Genomic DNA, 17806 nt, shown 5'->3' on the forward strand with positions numbered 1-17806 from the left:
GAGCATCCCCACAGAAGGAATACAAGGATGTTGTCATGAGGGCTAGAAATAATCAAAACAGTGAAACTGACTAGACCCAGTGCTGCTAAACTCACAAAGGTAACAAACTAAAGTTTAGAAGTAAAATTCTTTCTTTCCAGTATAGTAATCTTAAGCATTGTGTCAATAATAGGTACAAAACTTCCCGAAGGAGACACTATTTTCAAGCTGGCATCCCTTTAAGAGTGATTTTACAGCTCCTACTAATAACTTGGTTCTCCATTGGAAGTATTTACTTTGAGTCAACATTCTTCAGTGAACCACTTTTGAAACAAAGGGCAAGATTGCATGAGCAATTTGCTTATCTATACTAACTGGAGTTAAAAAGTAGAGAAGCAAAACCTTTAGATATGGGAGATTTTCCTGTGAATTTATTAGTGTAATCAGAGCAGTTGTAATTTTCATAATTACTTGTTTCTTTCATCTCAGTTCCTCGGATTTTGTTTGATGGCTGGACTTACCAAGATTTTGAAAGTATTTTTGGCAGTGAGGATGAGATAGAGGAGCTTTCCAAGACTATGGTGCAAATAGCCAAGGTAAAACCATTGCTAATACAAATGAGTTAATCAGTGGGATACCTGTTATTGATCCCATATAGCTGGATGATACCTTCACATCTTATAATGACAATGAAATTTCTATTCAAATAGTAATTAGGTAGGATGTTAAACAGTAACTGCTAAACTTAAATATCTTAAATCTGTGGGACTGCACAACTTGCACCTGAGGGCTCTAAAAGAGCTGAAGAGCTTTCCAAGCTGTTTAGTGAATCTCTTGGCATGCTGCAGCAGTTCTAGAGGACTGGAAAAAAGTAAGGCTATCGATTTTAATTGCAGTTAACTCATGCGATTAATACAAATTAACGGCAATTAAAAATTAATTGCAATTAATTGCAGTTTTAATCACACTGTTAAATAATAGAATACCAGTTGAAATTTATTAAATATTTTGGATGTTTTTCTACATTTTAAAATATGTCTATTTCATTACAACACAGAATACAAAGTATACAGTGCTCACTTTTTATTTTTATTACAAATATTTGCACTGTAAAAATGATAAGCAAAAGAGAGATTTTTCAATTCACATCATACAAGTATTGTAGTGCAATCTCTTTATGGTGAAAATGTAACTTACAAATGTAGTGTTTTGTTTTGTTACATAACTGTACTCAAAAAGAAAACAGTGTAAAACTTTGGAGCCTGCAAGTCCACTCAGTCCTACTTGTTGTTCAGCCAATTGCTAAGAAAAACAAGTTTGGTTACATTTATGGGAGATAATGGTGCCTGCTTCTTCTTTACAATGTCACCTAAAAGTGAGAACAAACATTTGCATGGCACTTTTGTAACCAGCATTGCAAGGTATTTACATGCTAGATGTGCTAAAAATTCGTATGCCCCTTCATGCTTCAGCCACCATTCCAGAGGACATGTTTCCATGCTGATGACACTCATTAAAAAAAAGTGTTAATTAAATTGTATGTTTCCTGCTCTGTGTTTTACCTGTATTCTGCCATATATTTTATGTTATAGCAGTCTCGGATGATGACCTAGCATGTTGTTTGTTTTAAGAACGCTTTCACTGCAGATTTGACAAAACACAAAGAGGTACCAATGTGAGATTTCTAAAGATAGCTACAACACGCGACCCAAGGTTTAAGAATTGGAAATGCCTGCCAAAATCTGAGAGGTATGGAGCATGCTTTCAGAAATCTTAAAAGAGCCGCACTCCGATGTGGAAACTACAGAACTGAACCACCAAAAAAGAAAATCAACCTTCTACTGGTGGCATGGGACTCAGATGATGAAAATGAACGTGCATTGATCTGCGATGCTTTAGATAGTTATTGAGCAGAACCTGTCATCAACATGGACTCATGTCCTCTGGAATGATGATTGAAGCACGAAGGAACATAAGTATCTTTAGCGCATCTAGCACATAAATATCTTGCAATGCCGGCTATAACAGTGCCATACGAATTCCTGTTCTCACTTTCCGGTGATATCGTAAACAAGAAGCAGGCAGCATTATTTCCTGCAAATGTAAACAAATTTGTTTGAGTGACTAGCTTAACAAGAAGCAGGACTGAGTGGACTTGTAGGCTCTAAAGTTTTACAGTTTTTTATTTTTGAATGCAGTTATTTTTTGTACATAATTCTACCTTTGTAAGTTCAACTTTCATGATACAGATTGCACTACAGTACTTATATTAAGTGAATTGAAAAATACTCTCTTTTATAGTGCAAATATTTATAATAAAAATAAATATAAAGTGAGCACTGTACACTTTGTATTCTGTGTTGTAATTGAAATCAATATATTTGAAAATGTGGAAAACATCCAAAATATTTATATAAATGGTATTCTATCTGTTTAACAGGGCAATTAATTTTTTTAATTGCTTGTGACAGCCCTAGAAAAAAGCTAATGAGACAACCCAGTTATTAATTTATCAGTCCTGGGCAAAATCATGGGACAGCTTTTAAATAATACAATCTTTATAGAATTTAAAGGAAGGTAGAGTAATTAATGCTAGTAATGTGTGTTATGGAAACTGGATTTTGTCAAATTTGTCTCTCAGATCTTTTTGAGATTAAAGAGTGTTGACAAATATCTGTTATACTAGTTACTTATGCAGGGTGTTTGATTAGTACTGTATAACATCCTATTTAAAACTAGCACTAGGAATCAACATAGCAAATGGTAAATGGATTGTAAACTGGCCAACTGATCTCAAAATAATTGTAGATGGGGAATCCTCATCTAATGAGTACTTAGCAGGGCCCCACAGGTATCTGCTCTTGGCCCAATGCTATTCAGTATCTTGAAGAATGATGTGGAAGAAAATAGAAAATTGCTGCTGGTAAAGTCTGCTGATGACAGACATTGGTGGAGCAGTAAATGGTCAGTTCCACAAAGCGATATGGATCAGATGGTAGGTTGGGCTCAGCTGAATTCAGCTGTATTTAAGAGCATGTTATTTAATTTTATATTTGTGTAAACAAAGACTGAACAGCATATTTGAAGGAAAGGGGTAGTGTGTTTTGGAAAGCAATAACGCAAAGGAACTTGGGGATTATGGTGGATAACCAGTTTGAACATGAGCTGACAGTGTCTATGGTGGCGGAGAACAAATGCAGTCTTGGATATATAAACAGGGGACTATGAAGTGGAAGTAGGGAGATATTACTCATGTGGCAGTAGTGAAACATCACTGAATACTCTGTCAGGTTGTGAAGTCAAAACTCTTTAAAAACAAAAAGCACAAAAAATAAACCTCAGAACAATGTCCCCTTCTCCCCCCCCCCATCTCCCTAAATGGAAGGGACTCAGAAGAGAGCTACAAGAATGATTTGAGGTCTGGAAGACCTGCCTTGCAGTGAGACTAAAATAGTCCTTTCTCTTTATTTGTACGCAGTGTGTGTGAACATATTCTTTGCTCTACATGTACAAACTAATATGATTCGGAGGGTGGAGAAGGGAATACAATACACGTTTACAGAGACTGGTTACTAGTTAATACATTAACTTCTATGGTATTAGTATAACAGCATGACAGCTGAAACTTTCTAACTTACACTCAGTTGTTCCCAATTCACTTTAGGAAGAAAATTTTGATGGATACATAGTGGAAGTATGGAGTCAGCTGGGAAATCAAAAGCAGACGTAAGTATCAGCCTTTAGGATGCAGTGATTGAAAAAGTGGCTTCTGCAGTATAAAACCAACATATCTTTTTTTTTTTTAATTGTATAAAAGCTGTTGTAATTAATCCATATGGATTTGAATTTTATATTTGCACTGTTGGTGTTTTATTTGTGCACAAGCCCTAACCAACTTGTTGCTCTTTTAACTGAATACCAGTAACTTTCAAGGATTCTCTTTGCCTTATAATTTCCATGCAGTAGGAGTGTCTACATGGCAATTAGGAGGCGTGGTTGAAGCACATGTAGACACACCTGTGCTAGCTTTTGATTAAGCTAGCTTGCTCAAAATAGCAGTATAACTGTAATGGCACAGACTGCAGCCTGTGTTTGTACCCGGTGTCTTGGGTCGTCTCCTGATTGCAGTGAAAATATTTCCATTTTTTGTGAACTCAGTTAAAGTTGCTCATTTGTTTCCTCAGAATGGAAACCTTGAAAAGTAAAGAAACTGCAAGTTAAATCAGTTGCACCCAACACTACTATTTTTCAGGCCTTAATCCACTGTTATGAGACTTTCATACCACATTAATAACCTTTCAAACCTTAGTTCAGTTCAACAGTAAATCCCAGTGCACAAAAAATGGATAAACACTGCAATGTACAACATGTACATGTTTTGTCTAACATATTAACAGATCTAAGTTAGTGGAAAAAACTTGAACATATGAAGCTGGGAGGGGTTGCAAGTGCTTTGGTGGATAGGATAACTTAGTACAGGTGGTGTTTCATCTATCAGTTACTTTCTTATGGTTGTAAGCAACAAAGAGTCCTGTGGCAATTTATAGACTAACAGATGTATTGGAGTATAAGCTTTCGTGGGTGAATACCCACTTTGTCAGACACATCACATGTATAAGGTGCCACAGGACTCTTGGTTGCTTTTTACAGATCCAGACTAACACGGCTACCCCTCTGATACTTTCTTATGGTTGTGTAAACAGTAAGATTGAATTTACGCCAACTACAGACCAGTTTAAATATGTTAACATGAACTCAGAAGGCTAAATTGCCAACAGCACAGGATTAAACATTACAGGGAATGTTGTTGTTTGCTAAACTGTAGGGGGAGAGTATCCTTTATTTGGTATGCTTCCAAAATGAGGCCTGCTTTCTCTACACTTTTGTAAGATTTTTGGGTGATTTATGGAGTTTAATTCTTAGCGTAAGCATAATTTGCCTTCATTGTACTCCAGCATCAACTTTCTCCACATTGATACAGTAAATACTATTCTATTACTTCAAGAGCGTGTAAGCTCCTCATAGTAGAAACAGAAGCTATTTGTCTGCATTATGAGGTTTTTTTTATTCATGAAGTTGAGTGTTAACACACCTTTACATATCTTTAATGCTTATCCATTTTGCTAGCCATGCTGATCAAGAGGCTTAAAATAGATTTCACTGACCTTGGCAAAGCTATTAGAGGGAGCAGATCTAATGGATTGCAGTTCTCCTTCTCTTTGGAAGTGGTCCAAAATACAGCTTGGATAAAAAGTTTCTACTTGTATACAAATTAGTGGGTTTATGTTTTACAGTTCTGGTGCTGGAGTTTCCAGGCAGTTGAGCTTGGCTCCTCTTTGTCAGAATTCCACTCAAACCCCCTACTTGTAGCCTTTATTATGCATTTCCCCACTGCATTTTGCTGGGGCCACTTAATCTGTTTTTTCATTAACCTTGCCTGTGTACAGTAGCCATAAGAATTTAGCTTTTACTCTGGTCATGAGATGACACACCCTTCTCCACCTTAAGATCACAGGCACAATTGAGAGGCACTAAGTTGTGGGGCCAATATCTTCGTTTTACCCCTGGAACTCAAGTCACAGTATTAATGCCACCATTGATCAGAAGTAATAGATCTAAGGTCACTCTGCCCAGGTATCGTGTACGATAGTAGACTTTCGTTCCACCATTCTTGGGGCTGGCAGACTTTCAGCAGTTTGCAACCATATCAGTGATTTTGGCCCTAACCTTCTAACTTGCAGAATTAAGCTAACACAGTGCTCAGGCAAGCCTGCTCTTGGATTGGTTTTTGTTCATAGTGTCTTGCTTTAATGTCCACTAATTTTACCTCAAGCATCAGGGTAAAATTGTGTACTTGTGTCATGAGTATGCATGAGTTCTCTGCTACTGGTTACCAGAAAAGTACAGGGTTAGAGTTTTCCATGTCCTTGTTGGTTAGTCCACATAGTGGCAGTATTGTAACATAATTCCTACTGTACAGCAACTGATTTTCAAGGGATTGTATTTCAGAAGTTAAAGAACATCGGAGCACTGAAGTTGGGAGCACTGAAGTTGGATGTTGGTACAAGAATGAATCCCTGTCCTATAGAGACATAGGTCCTTGATAGAACAGTAATTATGTATGCTTCATATACAGGATCTGTATTAATTCTGTTAAGTACTTAGTACAAAGTTCCCAGCAATTCATTGCTTTCCCTGAGGGTAGGGTTGGCTGCTTTTTGGAATCTGACCTTGAAGAATCTGTACCATCATAGCGGTGCTCCTAGGAACAGCTAGATTCTGCCATCAGATTACTTCCCAAGCCATCGGATGGCAAGACAACAAGGAGATCTGGCTTCCTTATGGGATTGGTACTCTTACACTGTAGTATGAATGTGGTTATGTTGTAAGAGTAAATTAGTCTGCTGACTTTAAGCACCACTTCTGTTGGCTATAGCAGCCAACAACTGACCAGCAGGAATTGTGCATGTGTGTCAAAACAAATGCAGAAATATGTAACAGATGTCACATTAGTTACCTGACAACAGGATCTGCTGAAGTTATGTAAAATTCTGCTTTTTGAAAAGGGATCAGGGTTGCAGAGCTGTAACTAAGAACACAACAGTTCTAAATCTAAATACATGAACACTTAAATACTAATGTGATAAATGACAAAATTGTTTTTTCTAATTGATCCTTCCAGTGGACTTGTGGTATGTCAGCTGTAAGGAGGAAGTAGATTGGCTATGGATATGTCTTAACTTTCCTAATATTATATCATAGCATTATGGAAAAAAGCTCATAGACTATTCAGTACTGCTCCCAATGCTGGATTATTCCATACAGTACACTTCGTAGCGTTTTGGTCAATTGCAAATTAAAATCCCTTAAGTGATACAGTTTGTTGGTTGCCTTGGTAGACTATTCTACAGCCTAATAGACTTTGCTGTCAGAAATTTTCTTTTTCTCAATTCCATCCTTTCATCCTATTACTCCTAGTTGTGCCTAAATAGCACATCAAACTCTCTTCCTTCTGCTTCTACCATTCCAATATTTGTAGACTTCCCAGTTCTCCTATGCAACCATGTAGTATTCATTTAGCATTTTTAATAATTCTCTCAGAATAGATCATACAAATATGGTGGGAAATGCAACCATAACTAGTTACCCAATTTAGCAAAGATTCTTATAGCTTTTTATTGTAGCCTTTTTTTTTTTTGCTTGTAGCTTTTTGCAGTATTAATATTAACTCCAATCTTAAGGCTTATTAAAGTTCTAACAGCGCTCATGACTATGTACACTGGTACCTTACTAAAATTACTTAGTATGACAGAATCAGGCTCAATGACTGTAAGAGGGTGGTGGAATCAGGTATATTAGTCGTAGGATGATAAAGGCCCTTTTCCCTACAAACTGAGAAGGGGTTACCTCAAGTTAATTAGGGACACCTGAGTCCAATTAAGGGCTGCCTGAGACTTTTTAAAATGCCTCCTCTGGTGAGAGAGGGAGGAGAGGAGACAAGCTGCTGCTGGGCTAGTGGAGTTAGAGTGACCCAGTCTCATCCCAGTTGATTGGCACAATTAGAACAAGCAAACGGACAGAGACAAAAAGGAAAAGGAAACAGAAGAAATAAGGATCAGGAGCAATTAGCTGGAATTCCATTTCTGGGGGAAGCTTCAGCTTTGCTCTCTACCCCTTCCTTTTCTCTTCCAGTTGCCTGTCCCCCTAGACAACGGTTCTCGGGTGGGCACTGGCTGGCAGAATCCTGGACCCTGTTGAGGCTCTTTAGAACATAAGAGTGGAAGCAGAGAGATAGGCTTCACTAGGGTGAGAGGCTGCTCTCCTCCCCATAGGATAAACAACCAAAATGGAGTGCTTGTTTAGGGGAAAGACTGATACCCTGGAGCCAACAACAGGGCATCCCCTCCCTCAGCAAAGGGGTAGGGAAAGGTATCCCCCTCTGTTTCGTGTTTGTAAATTGGTTTCTTTTTGAGGGAGCGCTCCTTGGTCTGCCCCTTGAAAATACTGATAAGTAAACAGAGTGGGGGGGAAAACAAACACTGTCCAGAGTGGGGCTGATTTATCCCAGACCTTGCCACCGCCAAAAAGGAGAGTGCTAGATATACAGTAAATCTGGCAATAGTTCACTAGGGGTAAGGAACTTAGCAAGCAAAGGATTTAGCATAATTAGAACAATGATTTAAACACAAAATTAGCCCACATTTCAGCCAAGTTGAATTAGTTGGTACAAACCACGTATTCCGGTAAGGTTTTAGTTGAGCAAATATCCCAGAGAGAGACATTTTCTTGATAGGTAATGCTGAATTTTGCTGGGATTAGTGCAACTGTTCTTGAGACACAAGTTTTTTACTTGTCTATGTGGTGGCACTTTAAGGATAAAATGTGTAATAGCCTTGAGTAAGTATCCCTACGGCCTTAACTGCTTTCAGGATTTGCCACTAACAATGCATATCAAAGAGGGTAGTAATGATAGTGCTGCATCTCTTGTCTTCCTATTTTCCTGTGCAGGGATCATAGAATTCTTAAGTGATCGAGTGTATGTGGTGTGTCCAATTTCAGGAATTTAGGGATATGTTTCTAGAATATCCCTGTTGCTAGAATTCAAAGGATAAGGATATTTGACAATTGACTTAATTCAAGTTCTTCAGTTTTCTCTCTGGCAAATAATTGCTGCCTAACACAGCAGCATGGTCCAGTAGATAGAGCTCTGAAGTAAGCATCTGAAACATTGTCAGCTCAGCCAATGATCTTGTGACCATTGGCAACTTCTTTCATCTCTTTGTGCTTCTTTTCCCTTTGGTTGTATCGGTATAGATAGTAAGACAGTCCCTATTCAAAGAGCTTATATTGTGTGTGTTCATATGCCTAAAACAATGGGGCTTCTCGGAACTACCATAATACACACAAATAATTTTGCAAGCTGAAATGCTTGAGATTTTCTTTGTTTAGAATCAACGTCTGCATGGCTTATTGTCATGGTTACAGGGTGAAGTGGGCTTTGGACCCCTTTACTTCCTCTCAGGTATACCCCATAGGTGACCAGCCTGCTTTCTCCACCTCACTCTGGGTCCAACCACTCCAGCCACGGTCTGTAGGTGGCAGCCCCCACCCTCTTTTCCCAGCTGTGTTAATGTGATCGGCCCAGCTGCTTTTGTTCAGTGTGTGAGAGCCCTGTCGCTCCAGGGACCTGTGATTAGCGATAGTGGTTAAAGTGACTAAAAAATCTTCAAAAAACAAAACAAATATTTATTTATTTATTTATTAATTCACCCAAAGGTACAAAGCATACAGAGAAAAGAATAAAAATGATAAAGGTCTCTAATTGCATATTTTCCCTTATGTACACCTTAATTTGTCCTTATAAGCATTTACAAGTTCCTCTGAGCCCAGCTGAGCTCCATCTCTGGCTAGGAGAAACAGGCTGTTCTCCTTGCAGCATGGTGTGTGTCCTTGCTAGACTGTCAACTCTCACTGAGGGTCCCTGGCAGCCTTTCTCAGCTCACCTGAACCCCCTCCCTTTTCTAGGCCTGGGCCCTGTAATTGCTTAGCGTTCCCTTTGATTTCTCTTTTTCTCAGCCTTGGCAAAAGAGTTGTGTCACCAGCATTGAGACCGAGGAGTTGCCTTTTCATGGCTGTAAACCTAGCTATTGTGTCTGTGTGTGTTGGGATGCACCTTAGCTAGGCCATTGTACTGCCTTTCCTTCTTGGTTCCCCTAAGAACCCTTTTTTGCTCTAACTCCATAATAAATTACTCACCATAAACACAGATGTTTGAACCATACCAGTAAAAAAAGACATTTCCCAGTTCATCACACTTTACTCATTTCTGTAAACTCTTGAATCTAGGGATGTCACTTTAAACTAAAGCAAACAAAACACCACCACCTCCTCATCAGTAAGAGAGCAAGAAGTGTGGAGTTCTGAGGAGTCCAAAAATAGCTATTTATAAAAAGCTTTGAGTCTCCTTTCTCTTCAACTAGCATTTCAGAAGAGCAGGAAGGTTGCTGGTGCACTAGTTTGATTACACCAAGGCTTGAAAGTCTGACTGCCCAAGTTCCCCTTAAATCGTGTTTTCTGTTTCTCTTATAAAGTGGACCGGACATGGTCATCTTTAATTTATTTTGAAGAGCAAAAAGTTAATGTTGTCAGTATTCCAATGTTGGCTGGAGCTGTGGCTGTTTGCTCAGAGGTCCTGCCCCTGTTTAGCCTATTATAATCTTCAGTCCATTCCTTCAACTCTGACTTTTATTCTTTGCCTGTGCGTCCCAAGACTATATTGGTTTTTAGTACACTTTGAACCTTTTTAATCTGAGAAACTTGAAGTGAATTGCCTTTAAAGGGGCCACTTTTATTTTCCTATAGAAAAGAAAGCATTGTTCTAACTGAAGCAGTTAAGTTACATAAAATCAGACTAAATAGGTGTACACGATGTACAGGTCTGCATTTGTCTATTTGGAGTGCAAACTGCCTCAATTGAAGGGTACAAGTTTTCCTGCAAGATCCAGTGTTTCCACAAATGACCGTATGATCTAATGTTAACAACATTCTTTCCACAGCATGCCCACCTGCTACTGATTTGTGAACTAAGCATTTTCTTTTCCTTCAGTCATCCTGTGCTCTTTATACAGGCTAGCCTCTTGCAGCATCCACTTGGTGCCTATTCACATTCTTGTTCTGAGAACCACTAGAAGCATTTAAAGATGAGGGGTGGAAATCTTGCTAATCTTCTCTTCTTTTCAGACTCCTGCACAGCAAGTAAACTCCGTTTCTGTTAATGAGTGAGATATTTTTACTCTGCATTTAGCCTCTCTGAAGAACTCCACAGTACAATGGACAGATCTTCAGTCTGATACTTAGTTCTTTTGCTTCATATGAGATAGGGAATGTGGAAGAAAACCTAGTTCTCTGACAAGGTAACTGCTTTCCCTGAAGAGTGACTCCTAACTGACTCCAAAGTGACTTTCTTTATATCACTCAACAATAGCAAAAGTTCCTTGGCGGGCCTGAAGAATAGAATTCCACAAGCTTCTCATCCTGTAGCATTTGGCTTGAGAAATGTAACAAAGTAAAGACTGTTAAAAGGGCAGAGTGGCACTCTTTCCCCTGTCTCTCCTCAGGCAGTTGGTTGCTTGCTGGGCAGATTCTCTTTCACTAATCTGATACCTAAAAATTCACTGCATTTTTATTCTGTTCTTTTCCCCAAAGGTCCTGGATCACTTTGTTGTAGAGGCCTGAATATACCACTCAGTGTCATACTAGACTTGGAGATTCCACATGTGTAGTTTATTCCTGTCATTCAGACAGCTATTTGCTGATAGGTGGCACCACCAGCTTGTGGATGTTGCCTGGAAAAGATGCTTTTCTCACAGTGTGCTGCAGGAGCTTGGCTTCCTACAGAAGATGACCTTCAGGCATCTTATTAATTGTTGGTGGGAGTAAAGCAACAAAAACCTGTGCTGGCAGTTCCATTCTTCAGGTTAATCCTTGGAAGAGTAATTATTAATCAAAGATTTCCTGTAATTCACTCCAGTTTCCTGGTATTAACTAGAGAATGAAGTGGCATGAAAGGACAATTTCTTATTTAGTAGACAGCTTTATTCTGTCCTATTTCCCAGATAGGTCATTAATTTCAGGAACTACTGACTACTAACCTTGTAGAAAGGCTAAAGTTAGAAACTTGCCGAATTTCAAAGGGTCATATGAATATAGAGGAGGATGTAACGGGCTTCTGATAACATGCCCCATGGCAGACTTCAAATATGCTGAAGTGCAAATACTGTGCATTAAGACCAACTGTGTATTCTCAGGTCAGTGTCGTCATGAACTGCAGTAATAAAGAAAAATCTCAGATGCCAAAGTGTATGGACAGATACTTAAATTTTATAGGGGGCAAATGTAGAGTTTGAAACTGTGGATATTTAGAAAATTGACCTTCATTATTCCAGGGATAATGGAAGCCCTAGAAGAGTAGGGAAATGGTATATCTTAATTCAAGATAGATTCTTAAAACTGCCAATGCTTCAGAGGCATCTCTGAAATTAAATTTGACAGTGGTGAAATGTATTATAAATATTTGATGAAGTCTTTGCATAAAGACCATTTTTGTTCCCACCATACTGTACCTCGTTAGAACTTTTAAGATGTGAGACAGTTGTTTTTCTTTCAAAATTGTCAGTGGTAATATGAGAAAATATTGTTTTAAGACACTAAAGAGCACTGTTGGGATGCAGTAAAGTTTTAATTTATCGCATGCTGTACATGGACATTCAGCTATTACTGTTTGGGGACGAGGGGAGAGTGCACACTTGGTTGAAATCATCTATCTTGGTTGACAAATGGGAGTGTGCCTAAATGAAGTCTTTAAGCATTAATCATTAATCCTGTCTTATTCGGCATAAAGCTCTCATGGGTTAGAGGGATGGCTTGACAGGTTAGCGGGCCAGTTTGTAAATCCTGTTTTTTGCACATGAAGCTGCAATTCTTCTGCTGTTACTTTCTTCCCCGACTCGCCATAAGCCAAATATGGAATTTTGATGTGTGCAGTGAAGCTCTAACGAGCCAAGTTACTTGGCTCCCTGAGATGATCTGACATTCTGAGGAAATCTGCAGTGGCATTATTCAGCTTTTTTATATAGAGAGGCCAAACAGGGTTGGGACATAAAAATTCAGGAAGCCCTGAATTCTAATCCTGCCTTTTGTCAGTGATCTGTACTGTGGAAAGCATGTGTGGGTGGCTGAATGTGCATGCATGCAAGGAACACTCTGCCATAAATCATCTCTAGAAAGTGACTAACAGGTAAATCTTTTCAAGGATGTTGAGGGGATCAATGTTCAGGTGAAACTTTGAACATGAAGACGCTAATAATAATTTTTAATCAAGATTTTCTAGAAGATGCTCTAGGAATTATTTCAGGGATCAACTATGGCCTGTGCTCTACAGGAGTCAGACTAGATGATCACAGTTGTTCCATTCTGGCCTTAGTTTTTCATAGATTCATGAATTCTAACATGACTTTAAAAATCAGTTTCTTCTAATCTGCAGTGGTAAATAAAAATGCCTTAATCATAATCACCTAGTTACTGCAAGTTGTTACTCCAGGACAGAGTTAAGATTGTTTGGGTGCCTTAACTATGTTTCTTAACTTAACATATTTGGATTTGTTTTAGTGTAACCTTAATTCTGAATTTCTGAGGCTTGCGATTGTCCCTAAAGAAAGCATTACAACATCCTTGAATTGTTGGCCCTTAAATTACTGCTACAAACTGATAGCTGTGACTCCATCTTAATGTAGTTTTTGCTGAGGATTGTATGGTGAGGGTGGGAACCTTGATGGAGGGCATTTTGCCAGCACTTGTAATTTAAGTTGATAACTCAAGGTTCTGGTTAGTGTTCCAGATGCTGACTACCAAATAACAGCAGCGACTTAGACCACTTTTTTCCCTGTATTGGATCAGGAGGCTGTGACATTCCCTCACAGATCCAGACCTAAGCATGGTGCTCTGTGCCTTTCCCATTTGAAGACTGGATTTTACTGTAAGACACTCTACAGGGGGTTACACCTCTACATCCATTTGGAAGTGGAGACTGAGGCCTGGTCTACACTACGCATTTAAACCAATTTTAGGAGCGTTAAACTGATTTAATGGCGCATCCATCCACACTACGAGGCCCTTTATATTGATATAAAGGGCTCTTTAAATCGGTTTCTGTACTCCTCCCCAGCGAGAGGAGTAGTGCTAAAATCGGTATTACCATATCGGATTAGGGTTAGTGTGGCTGCAAATCGATGGTATTGGCCTCCGGGTGGTATCCCACAGTGCACCACTGTGACCACTCTGGACAGCAATCTGAACTCGGATGCAGGAGAAGCCCCGCGAACTTTTGAATTACATTTCCTGTTTGCCCAGCGTGGAGCTCTGATCAGCACGGATGGCAATGCAGTCCCAAATCCAAAAAGAGCTCCAGCATGGACCGTATGGGAGATACAGGATCTGATCGCTGTATGGGGAGACAAATCTGTTCTATCAGAGCTCCGTTACAGAAGACGAAATGCCAAAGCGTTTGAAAAAAATCTCCAGGCTACACTGCGTGACAAGCGTAACGGAAAGCCAGAGAATCAAATGGATGCTCATGGAGGGAGGGAGGGGGTACTGAGGACTCCAGCTATCCCAGAGTCCCCAGCAGTCTCCGAAAACTATTTGCATTCTTGGCTGAGCTCCTAGTGCCTGTAGGTTCAAACACATTGTCCGGCGTGATTCAGGGTATAGCTTGTCAATTTACTCCCTCTCCCACCACGTGAAAGAAAAGGGAAAGAAATAGTTTCTTGACTTATTTCAGTGTCACCCTATGTCTGCTGAATGCTGGTGGTAGTGCAGCAGTGAAGAGCAGTATCCGCTCCTCTCCCCTTCCCGGTGGCAGACGGTATAATATGACTGCTTTCCGTTGTCACCATCAGCCCATGAGTGCTCCTGGCTGGCCTCAGGTGAGGCTGGCTGGGGGCGCCTGGGTAAAAGAAGGAATGATTCCTGGTCATTCCCAGTAAATGGTACAGAACGGCTGGTAACTGTCCTCATCATAGCAACTGGGGGCTGAGCTCCATCAGCCCCCTCCCTTTCCTGTGTAAAGAAAAGATTCTGTCCTGCCTGGACTATCATAGCAGTGGGATGCTGGGCTCCTCTCCCCCGCACCGCTTAATGTCCTGCCTGGACTGTCATAGCAGCGGGAGACTGCCTCCCCCTCATTTTATCTCACTAACAAGTCACTGTTTTTTATTCCTGCATTCTTTATAACTTCATGACATAAATGGGGAGGACACTGCCACGGTAGCCCAGGAAGGTTGGGGGAGGAGGGAAGCAACGGGTGGGGTTGTTGCAGGGGTCCCCCCCCGTGAATGGCATGCAGCTCATCATTTTTGTGGGATCTGACACAGAGCAGCTGTGCTCTCTGATACACTGGTTCTCTAGTACATTTGCCCCATATTCTAGGTGGGACTGACTCTATTTTTAGAAACCATAAAGGAGGGATTGACTCGGGGAGTCATTCCCAGTTTTGCCTTTGCGCCCCCGGCCGACCTCAGCCAGGGGCACCCATGATAGCAGCAGACAGTACAGAACAACAGATAACCATCATCTTACTGCCAATTTACAATGGCAGCGGATGGTACAGAACGACCGATAACCGTCTCTGCTATCCTGGAAAAGCAAATTAATGCTGCTGTGTAGCGCTGCAGTAACGCCTCTGTTAGCGGTATCCAGTACACATACGGTGACAGTAAAAAAAAAAAAGAAAAAAAAGGCTGAACGGGCTCCATGGTTGCCATGCTATGGCGTCTTCCAGGGCAATCCAGGGAAAAAGGGCGCGAAATGATTGTCTGCGGTTGTTTTTCCCGGAGGAAGGAATGAGTGACGACATTTACCCAGAACCACCCATGACAATGATTTTTGCCCCATCAGGTACTGGGATCTCAACCCAGAATTCCAAGGGGTGGGAGAGACTGCGGGAACTATGGGATAGCTACAGAATAGCTACTCACAGTGCAACGCTCCAGAAATCGATGCTAGCCTCGGACCTTGGACACACACCGCCGAATTAATGTGCTTAGTGTGGCCGCGTGCACTCGACTTTATACAATCTGTTTTACAAAACCGGTTTATGTAAAATTGGAATAATCCCGTAGTGTAGACGTACCCTAAAAGGACATAACTCCAAGATTTAGGTGGTGGACAAGGCGCTGATTTTTCCCTATAAAGCAGTAAATGATCTGGGACTTCCTTACCTGGTAGATCAACTCTTCCATGTACCACACTGCACCTCGTTGCTGGCGCTCTTGAGCTGCAGCCTCTCTGAGAACTGCCAGCAAGGTGTCCTACATGGGAACCCTTAACTTTTGCATTCGCTTGCATCATCCTCCATCTACCCTACTCCACCAGTGTATTTGGTTCAAAACTGGCCAGATTTAACCTCCCTGCTATGCTGCAAAGTCCACTTGTCTTAACAGGTATTTGGGGGAGATGAGGCAGGTACGGGGGATTGAGATGTTTTGGTTGGTAGGAATATAAAATGCAGGAGCTTCTGACTTGTGTGTGAAGATGTGTTACTGTCACTCTTGTATTCCTTTTCATGGAAAGGGTGGCTACAGCTTAGGGTAGGGATTCTCTTATGCTATATTTAAATCAATGGCTTGTTTGACTGGATGGTGGTGCTCTAAATGTGGAATACATACACTGAGGGATGGGAAAGGCAGTTCTTACTCTTCTAGAATGAGAATGGAGATGGTAAATATGGCAAATGAAGAAAACTGACACTCGTGATTACTTGCAATCTAGTGTTTTGTTCTGGATAGGGGAGGGAATATATGTAAGATAGTGACAAGTGGAATGGTTCAGTGGTATTTCAGTGCAATGTTTCATCCAGAGGCAACCAGGTCTCAAGTAAACTCCAGAGAGATGAGGATGCTGCAGAAGCAGTGTGCTAGGCTCTTGGGAGTAAAGTAGGAATCTCCTGTTTGCCACTTTTGCCAAAACTGAGATTTCAGAGTTATTGGCAAACTCCAGAGGCAGTTTCAGCCATGCTGTCTGAAAAAGTGCTCAGATTTTCTTCCTTTATATAACTCTGCAACAGTAGCCAATCTACCCCCAAGTGAAAATCTTAACTGTGGAGAGGATGACTGACTTAAGAAAAATCTCTGGGTGAATAATCAGGGGGAGAGAGGGAGGGGAGATGGATTCCTTCTCCCCTCCCATCATACAGCTGGAGTGGATTACTGTACACAAAATTAGTCTGTTTCTGGGATTTCAGTTCTAATGTAACCTAGTAAGTGGAATGAACAGTTTAGGGTGACGTGCTAAATGACCTGCCTCCCACTCGTGTACCTTCAAGTCGTAGGGATCTTTTTCTTGTTCAATATAAGCAAAAGGAGTGAACAGGTACCATCAAAGTGCCTCTTGCACCAGCTCAATTTAGGTTTGATTCTAGCAATAACCATTTGGCTCTCAAATCAAAATCTGCACCACAATTGCTAGAAGTATGTGTTCTTAGATAGTATTATAGTTGGGAATTTTCTTTTTGCTCTGACTTGTTCACTGTAGGTTTGCGGTGTAACTACAGAGATTTTAAATTCCTGTTCAGCTCATCTGTCTGCTTCCACCTTGCCTATGGCTAAATAGGGAAGTTGATTTTGTTCTGATGAATCAGATGACTTAAGGAATGCACACAGAGGGATGGTATTTAATTTGTGAAAAGTGAAAGCAATAAAGGACTCTGCTTGAGCTGTTAGAAGTCATTAAACTTAATTTTTACAGCTTGTCTCTGTGTAGTTTAATGATAAATCATCCACTTCACCTAACAGTGAGAAAATTACAGCATAACTTTAATATTTGAGGATTCTTTGACACTGCCTGTATAACCAGTTGATCCTTGCACTCAGTGTTTCATGAGGAAACTGAAGAATAAAACAAATGTATCTGCAAAACAACAGTTCTGCTTCTATATATGATTCTCTTCATTATGTTACTCATGGCAGCTTTCTAAAAGAGGATCTTTCAGGGTATGTCTAAACTAGAAACTTGAGTCGACCTATCTTAAGTTGACTTACAGCCACTGCAGTAATTACTGCAGTGGTGCATGTCTACACTACCTTCCCTGGCTCGGTGGTGCGGGTCCTCCCCCGGCGTGCTTCACACTGCCCCTCTTAGGTTAGTGGGGGAATTGAGAACCCAGTCTTAGCTTCGATGGCATCTGCCTCACAGGCTCCCGGGCTCCTGGTGAGCTGCCACCCCCTCTGCTCTCTGTTCCTCACTGGAAGCTGTGGTGGGGAGCCATCTGGGG

General features: G+C 40.6%; 1 protein-coding gene across 5 annotated transcripts in view; it reads left to right on the forward strand.

Annotated features, from left to right (window-relative positions):
• CHID1 (chitinase domain containing 1) overlaps positions 1–17806 on the forward strand; it is a 279829-nt gene that overhangs the window by 17492 nt on the left and 244531 nt on the right. For all 5 annotated transcript variants that reach the window (XM_030560648.1, XM_030560651.1, XM_030560652.1 and 2 more), the window contains exons 6-7: positions 469–575; positions 3644–3705. In XM_030560648.1, the coding sequence (XP_030416508.1) occupies positions 469–575; positions 3644–3705 (169 nt within the window). The remainder of the gene's footprint in view (positions 1–468; positions 576–3643; positions 3706–17806) is intronic.

Source organism: Gopherus evgoodei, chromosome 4 (assembly GCF_007399415.2).
Source record: "Gopherus evgoodei ecotype Sinaloan lineage chromosome 4, rGopEvg1_v1.p, whole genome shotgun sequence".
Lineage (NCBI taxonomy): Eukaryota > Metazoa > Chordata > Testudines > Testudinidae > Gopherus > Gopherus evgoodei.